At 43.7% G+C, this 7,874-nt stretch overlaps 1 protein-coding gene and 1 long non-coding RNA gene across 10 annotated transcripts; one reads left to right on the forward strand and one right to left on the reverse strand.

Moving 5' to 3' along the window:
• Positions 1-363: 363 nt before the first annotated feature.
• On the reverse strand, positions 364-5,847 carry LOC120039805. 7 transcript variants are annotated; one of them, XR_005475508.1, is made up of 3 exons: positions 5,284-5,847; positions 885-946; positions 364-647 (listed from the first exon to the last, which is right to left on the reverse strand). XR_005475508.1 is itself a non-coding variant. In XM_038985179.1 (3 exons), exons 1-2 carry the CDS (start codon positions 3,144-3,146, stop codon positions 933-935), a joined length of 1,119 nt encoding a protein of 372 aa, XP_038841107.1. In that variant the 5' UTR covers positions 3,147-4,239; the 3' UTR covers positions 364-647; positions 885-932. The 7 variants fall into 7 exon arrangements, 1 of the variants encoding a protein (XP_038841107.1); XR_005475506.1 differs by having other exon boundaries at positions 822-946; positions 4,249-5,842; XR_005475505.1 differs by having other exon boundaries at positions 822-946; positions 5,284-5,618.
• LOC120039806 lies at positions 5,014-7,121 on the forward strand. Of its 3 annotated transcripts, XR_005475511.1 has the most exons (4): positions 5,014-5,216; positions 5,412-5,469; positions 5,845-6,144; positions 6,393-7,121. It is a non-coding gene; the product is annotated as an uncharacterized LOC120039806 (long non-coding RNA). The 3 variants fall into 3 exon arrangements; XR_005475512.1 differs by lacking the exon at positions 6,393-7,121 and having other exon boundaries at positions 5,390-5,469; positions 5,845-6,332; XR_005475510.1 differs by lacking the exon at positions 6,393-7,121 and having other exon boundaries at positions 5,845-6,332.
• Positions 7,122-7,874: the final 753 nt, after the last annotated feature.

The raw sequence follows: 7,874 nt of genomic DNA on the forward strand, positions 1-7,874 counted from the left end.
AGTTGCTGTAAGACAAAACATACCACCTCATTTCCTAGGAGATTTTCGGATGATATTGCTCGCAGTCTCTCATGCAGCCAGAACTCATTACCTTATCTACCTGACACCTCCCTAACAGCTTAGCCCGCCCCCTCTATAAATTCAATTTCAATTCAAGGGGCTTTATTGGCATGGGAAACACATGTTAACATTGCCAAAGCAAGTGAAGTAGATAATAAACAAAAGTGAAGTAAACAATAAAAATGAAGGGTATATATTACACTCCAAAACAATAAAGACATTTCAAATGTCATATGTGCAAATAGTGAAAGTCTGTGTCTCTTCCTCTCTCGATCACACTCTCTCTCTTCCTCTCTCTATCACACTCGCTCTCTTCCTCTCTCTATCACACTCGCTCTCTTCCTCTGTGCTTAAGTTTCTCTCTCTCTCTCTCTCTTCTTGCTTCAGTGGTCTCTCTCCTCTGGCACATGGTGGAGAGCTGCAGGTCCCCTCCTGTTCATCATCATGAAGTTATGCAGGACACAGGTAGCCTTCACAGATGCTTGAAATCCCCCACGAGACCAGGTGGCCCTGGTCACCCAACTGTGCAGTGCCCTACACAGTGACTGTAGGCAATCGTTTTGAAGAAATCTCAAGTTGCAAGGCATCTGTAGGAATATGGAAGATAATGTCATTAGACTTTTACGTCACCAGGTTATTGTGGATTACTAAAGTATAATATATCTTAAAACAAACATGATAGCATTGGATAGATGCATGTGTAGCATGTGACAACAGCAGGATCATATCAAGGATAGCGTCGCAAATGAATACATAAATACCACTTGAAGCTTGATGATGACTTGATCATTTGAATCAGCTAAGGCAAAAATAAAAATGTGCACCCCAGGAACAGGACTGGGAACCATTGCTCTTCATCTGCAGACAGGGTTTCACAGCTCTGTATCTGAGGACAGAAAACAGACTTCATTATACTAAAATTAGACCGCACTGAATATTATGTTACTATTATCTCCGTCCTCACTTCTTACTATGGAGTGGAACTACACAACAGTACCTGCCCAACCAGAATAGCCTACTCTACCTTCTTTGACAGTTGGAGCAGCTATCCTTTCACTCTCTTCCATGGCTGTTAGCTAGCTACCTACAAATGCATTTGGAGTTTGTTTTACAATTACATCATGATAGCCATTATGAAGTTAGGTAACTGGTGATATTTAATTCAGTTAGTCGTTGAGCGTTCTTAATGGACATTGTTAATGAAGTTGTAAGAGGTCTTATTTGTTTTTACTAACAAGCTAGCAAGAAGTTGCATAGTAACAGCCTCCGAATTGGAAGGATCAACTTCCGAATTGGAAGGATACCGTTCGTTTACAGTTTCCTAAAATAAACTAAAAGTATATACACTCATTAAGTATGTAGTGTACAGTGTGTTATGGGTATTCGAACACGGGTATAGTCTTTTCCCCAAAGTGTATTTACTTACTTGAATAGGTTCTCCCAGCAGCAATGTGGACGATTGGAAACAGGGCAACAACGTTTGTCACCAGAGCGGTTTAGAGCACACTACTATTTAACTTCCTGTAAACTATTTACCCATTTAATAACCAGATCGTCATACAAACTTACTGTGTTGAATTATTGTTGCACAACCGAACTGCTGCTGCCAGCATGCCCACAAGCGAGCCACGCCGTAGTGTACAGGCCATAACAAATATCCTTTTCATTTTATGCACGTTATCACTCACTTTGCACTATACACATAACGATACACATAATATAAATGACGACGCGACACACAGCTTTTGTTTCTTATATCCCATATGTAGTGTCTTAGCTCTTATTACTTATATAATAAGAAAGACTCTTAAGAAATTGACAATTGACAATAAGAAATTGACAATAAGAAATTGACAATTTCAAATTCACACAGCTTTTGTTTCTTATATCCCATATGTAGTGTCTTAGCTCTTATTACTTATTTATATAATAAGAAAGACTCTGAATACAAGAAATTGACAATTTCAAATTCCAACATGACCTTCTTGTAGTTGCTGCAAAACCTGATGTTGGCATTTCTGGGGTATCATGACTCTCATTCCCCACATCAAACATCCTTGGTACGTTGTAATTACGTTTCTCCGCTGGAAATACGGAGTCAGCTCCTCTCTGCCTGTAGCTGGCCATCCTGACATGGTGTAGGTGAACACTTTTGACAAGGTCACATCTTTCCTTGTTCCCTGTTTGATAACTGTGCTTGTGACCGGTAGTGCCTCGAGCTGAGCGGTATGGAAAATGTCCACTGCATCCACACTCCTTTGTCTTTCTCTTGTACACGGCAGTCTGGATAATCCATCTGCATTTGTGTGGAGGGACGACGGCTTAAACTCAGTGACATACATATGACTGGGAGGAACAAGGCATATCGCTGTAACCTGGCTGCTGTCATACATATGACTGGGAGGAACAAGGCATATCGCTGTAACCTGGCTGCTGTCATTCATATGACTGGGAGGAACAAGGCATATCGCTGTAACCTGGCTGCTGTCATACATATGACTGGGAGGAACAAGGCATATCGCTGTAACCTGGCTGCTGTCATTCATATGACTGGGAGGAACAAGGCGTATCGCTGTAACCTGGCTGCTGGCATTCATATGACTGGGAGGAACAAGGCGTATCGCTGTAACCTGGCTGCTGTCATACATATGACTGGGAGGAACAAGGCATATCGTTGTAACCTGGCTGCTGGCATTCATATGACTGGGAGGAACAAGGCATATCGTTGTAACCTGGCTGCTGGCATTCATATGACTGGAAGGAACAAGGCGGATCGCTGTAACCTGGCTGCTGGCATTCCCAGAATGCCTTTCTTTGGACTGACAATGGAAAGCAACGGCTGGTGATCCGTAACCAGTGAAACGCTTGCCATATAGGTATGCGTGGAGTGTCTTGACGCCCCACACTAGCGCCAGTGCTTCTTTGTCGATTTGTGAGTAGTTTTTCTCTGCATCATTCAACGTTCGTGACGCAAATGCAACTGGCCTCTCTGACCCATCTTTCAGTGTGTGTGAAAGGACGGCCCCGCAGCCATAAGGGGACGCATCACAAGCCAACTTCACTGGCAGTTCAGGGTCGTAATGCATCAGGACCTGTTCAGATGTGATGAGCCGTTTTGCTTCAAGAAATGCAGTTTCACACTGTTCTGTCCACCGCCATGTCCTATTCTTTTCCAGGAGCTGATTTAGAGGCTGGAGTACTGCTGAAAGGTTTGGGAGGAATCTTCTGTAGTAATTGATCAGTCCAGTGAAAGATCTCACTTCTGTGATATTTTGTGGTCGTGGTGCCTGTACCACTGCCTCGATTTTGTCCTGTGTTTTGTGCAATCCATTGCGGTCGATTTCATGTCCACAGAAGACAATCTTGTCTTTGACGAACTCACACTTCTGTAAGTTTGCCTGTAGACACCATACTCTTTCAGTCTTCTCAGGACCTCTTCCAGGTTAGCCTGTTATGATCAGGTCATCCAGGATACACTGGGTTCCTGGGATTCCTTGCAAAATCTGGTCAATAGTTCGTTGCCAAATGGCTGGGGCCGATGCAATGCCAAAAACCAGGTGGTTATACCTGTATAGACCTTTGTGTGTGTTTATTGTCAGGTACTGTTTGGAGCTCTCTTCAACCGGTAGCTACAGGTAAGCCTGTTTCAGATCGATTTTACTGAAGTGTTTCCCACCAGCTAGTGCAGCAAAGATGTCATCCAGGCGTGGCAGGGGGTATTGGTCCACATGCAACATTGAATTCACAGTTACCTTGAAGTCCCCACACATTCTAACAGACCCGTCTTTCTTCACAATAGGATCTATGGGTGTGGCCCATTCGCTTCTGTCCACTTTCGTCAGGACCCTGTATCCTGCAAGCGATCGATTTCCGCTTCCCCCTTTGGTCTCAGGGAGTATGGAACAGATCTGGCTTCGCAGAATTTTGGGGTTGCGTCATCTCTTAGTACAAGTTTTGCTGTGAAGCCTTTTACTGTTCCCATCTGATCACTGTGTTGTATTTCTTCCGCAAGTGTTCCAGTGTTTGGTCGGTGCCTTTCTCTTTGGACTGGAACGTGTGGAGCATTTTCAAGTCACACCAGTTCAGCTTCATTTTTGAAAGCTATTCCCTGCCAAATAATGGTGGGCCAGTTCCAGGCACCACATACAGCTGTAACTGCTGTGTTTGCCCCCCATACCGCACGCTGACCTGCAACGCCCCCATTGGGCTCAATCGCTCTCCTGAGTAGGTCTTCAGCAACACATTTGTGTTCTTCAGCTTGATAGCCTTGAAGTGCTCATTGTAGACAGTAGTGGAAATTATAGACACTGCAGATCCTGTGTCCAGCTACATTTTGAGGGGGTTGCCTTCGATATCTGGTGTCACCCATATTATGCTACTGCTGGGAGAAGTCACTGTGTTTAACTCCATTGTACCAATTCATTGTTCATCTGAATCACTGCCACTGTTCTCTGCTAGTGCATTCACAGACCCTTTCATTTTCTCAGTTTTCCTGTTGTGACTGAATTTTGCTCTGCGTGCTCTTTGAATGTGCCCCCTTCTACTGCATTTGTGACAAATTTCGTCTTTGAAACGGCAGTCCTCTGCTCTGTGACCATCTCCGTCACACCTGTTGCATTTTTCGGCCACACGTGGGCGCTGTCGGCTGCGTGAAAACTTGTGCAGGGAAGTTTGTGATAGGTCAGTATCTCTTTTACTTTGCAACTCAAATGCATCTTTAGTCGCGATTTCCATAGTCACAGCAATTTCAACAGCCTTTGCAAACGTGAGATCTGATTCTGTGAGGAAACGTTTTTACACGTTTTTGAATGTGTTCATGGTTCAGTCCACAAACAAATCTATCCCTTAATGTGTCATTTAGGTTCTCTCCAAACTGGCAATGTTCAGACAGTTTCTTCAACTCCGCTACAAATGTACTAACACCCTCCCCTCATTCTGATCTCTCTTGTGGAAACGAAAACGTTCCGCGATGAGGAGTGGTTTAGGTGATTTTGCAATATCTCCACAATCTCTGTGAATGTTTTATTTGAGGGCTTCAGAGGGGCAGTCAGATCTCTTAGCAAACTGTACGTTTTTGGACCAATTAAACTCAACGCTGGTTCTCTCTTGTTATCAGCAATGTCGTTTGCAATTAAGTACTGTTCCAGTCGTTCAATGTAAGTTGCCCAGTTTTCTTGCGTGTCATCAAACATCTATTTTCCCGATGCTAGCCATTCTCTTTACCTCCGGCTCCACGGGTCTTTGACCTGCCGCCTCGTTCTCGCTCTCCCCTCGTCGTCACTGCTTGCTAGCTGTTGTGCTACAGGGTCAACATCTTCCTCTCTTACAGGGTCATAATCTTCCTCTTACAGGGTCATAATCTTCCTCTCTTCCTACGAGCTCCATCTGCATTCGTGATGCACACTGCAGGTAATCATCCTCGTCGCCATTGTAGTGTCTTAGCTCTTATGACTTATTTATATAATAAAAAAGACTCTGAATACAAGAAATTTAACTGGAGCTTCACATTTACTAAAACGAGTTAGTACCAGAATAACATTGAACAACACTGCACATGACCAAGGGCGCTCCATTCTTAAAGGGGACATCAGTAATTAACATAACATAACACCATACGTAACTGTATTGCAGAAATACAGTTTGACATTTGCTATCATTGTTTTCTATGTTGAGTGCACGCTTCATAGTTTACGTGGTAACAGTCATTGGTATAATTGAACCATTATCATTCTCAAGTAAATAGTCACAGTTCAAAGTAATGTCTTGTTTACGTCTATTCCTCAGCAGTGATGGATGCCGCGGTGTTCTGATAAAGGAGGTCCGACCTGAATCCCAGGGTTAAAATACGGTTCCGGAAGGGCGTTGGGAAATGCCCACCTCTGTTCACCCCAGGGGAATTATTTTTCCCCTTTGACGAGTTTAAAATAGCGAAGTACAGTTATACATTGATATTGTGTACTGTTATTGTTAAAATAATGCTTGTATATAACGTTATCATTATTGTAGAAATGTAAAACTTGATGGTTAGCAGACTTGCCTTGGAGCTGGCCACTCCCCTTATAGTCTCCTTGGAACGTCCGATCAGTGAGTTGATTTTTGGTTTATGTACGTTCTGTTCCTGCACGTTATAGCTTAGTTATTTTTTACGTTAATACTTTATAGGACAGTCCGTTTTTCAAGTCATTTAGCTCTTGCTATATTTTAAAGCACTTTGGTTTATTTCCTTGTCATAATTTGTATCATCCATGTTTTGAGAAATAAAAACCCTTATTGTTTAATTGTGACACTCACTTGATTTGATTGACAGCCTGACTCAGCGTTCTCTTCAACAGAGTCTGGATGCTCCTGATCAGCTCAACTTCCTGTGGCCCACAAACACAACCATCACGTTATTTTCAGATTAGTTTCTAGTGAAATAACGTCTAGGCAACATTTAGTAATGATCCAAGTATTTAGGTGAACTAGAGCAAAGACGAATCAATATTTTTTTTGTGTCATCAGCAGCTCCTCTACGCGGTCGCCGTTACCGACCGACAGGTTAGGTTATCCGTGGCGATGGCGAACGGGGTCTCGGTGGTGTCCAGCGCCTTCAACAGCCTCCTCTTCTGCCCCAGGAGGAGGTCTGTCTCGGCCACCAGCTTCTCGATGTGGCGCTGCAGCTCCGACTTCCAGAAGTGGATATTCTGCAGTCTCTCGCCCAGGTGCCGCGTCCCCTCAGCTTGGGTGTGCAGAATCCCGGACTCGGTCTCCTTATACAGTGTTTTGGACTCATGGTGAATCCTCTCTGTGTTGTTTCAGTCTGTAACCACCTGGTGAAGGGTAGAGAAAGGCTTGAAGTGCCATTCCTCTGAACGGTACCCCGCGGTAGCCAAGCCAGAGGAGGGATACAAGTGTATGTGGGCGGGAGGCCACTCTAAAAGTGTGCAATGCCACAGATGTCCCAAGTTTTGAGGGCGCATGCAATTGGCACGCTGACTGCAGGAATGTTCACCAGAGCTGTTGCCAGATAATTTAATGTTAATTTCTCTACCATAAGCCACCTCCAACGTTGTTTTAGAGAATTTGGCAGAATGTTGAATAACCACGCCAGCCCAGGACCTCCACATTCAGGTTCTTCACCTGCGGGATCGTCTGAGACCAGCCACCCAGACAGCTGATGAAACTGAGGACTATTTCTGTCTGTAATAAAGCCCTTTTGTGGGGAAACAAATCAGTCTGATTGGCTGGGCCTGGCTCCCAAGTGGGTGGGCCTATGCTCTTCCAGGCCCATCTATGGCTGCGCCCCTGCCCAGTCATATGAAATCCATAGATTAGAGCCTAATACATTTATTTCAATTGACTGATTTACTGTAACTCAGTAAAACTGTTGAAATTGTTGCATGTTACGTTTATATTTTTGTTCAGTATACATTCTCAGGTAACAACAAATGGTGGATGGATAAGCACACACACTTTTCTAAAATGTATTCACCTGAAAATTGGCCTGTGTTAGGTGTTCTAATGACCTTTTTTCCAAACACCAATGGACCAATGTTAGTTAAGTAATATCTAGTCTGCATTATGTTCTAATAGTCTAGCTGAAGATGAGTCATGGTGATAATAGGCTGCTCATGCATGGTTAATGCTCTCTGCTGGCTACTAGGTTTTCTGTCTTCTCACTAACAAACGTATTTTCCAACCACAATGCTGTTTATCGAGAACTATAAACACATTCATTCACCACAGCCACAATTTCCCCTCAAAACACAAACACACACACACACACACACACACACACACACACACACACACACACACACACACACACACACACA

Source organism: Salvelinus namaycush, unplaced genomic scaffold (genome assembly GCF_016432855.1).
Source record: "Salvelinus namaycush isolate Seneca unplaced genomic scaffold, SaNama_1.0 Scaffold3000, whole genome shotgun sequence".
Lineage (NCBI taxonomy): Eukaryota > Metazoa > Chordata > Actinopteri > Salmoniformes > Salmonidae > Salvelinus > Salvelinus namaycush.

Coding starts and splice junctions, on each gene's coding strand:
- LOC120039805 (XM_038985179.1), bottom strand. CDS start 3,146: ATGCATTACGACCCTGAACTGCCAGTGAAGTTGGCTTGTGATGCGTCC.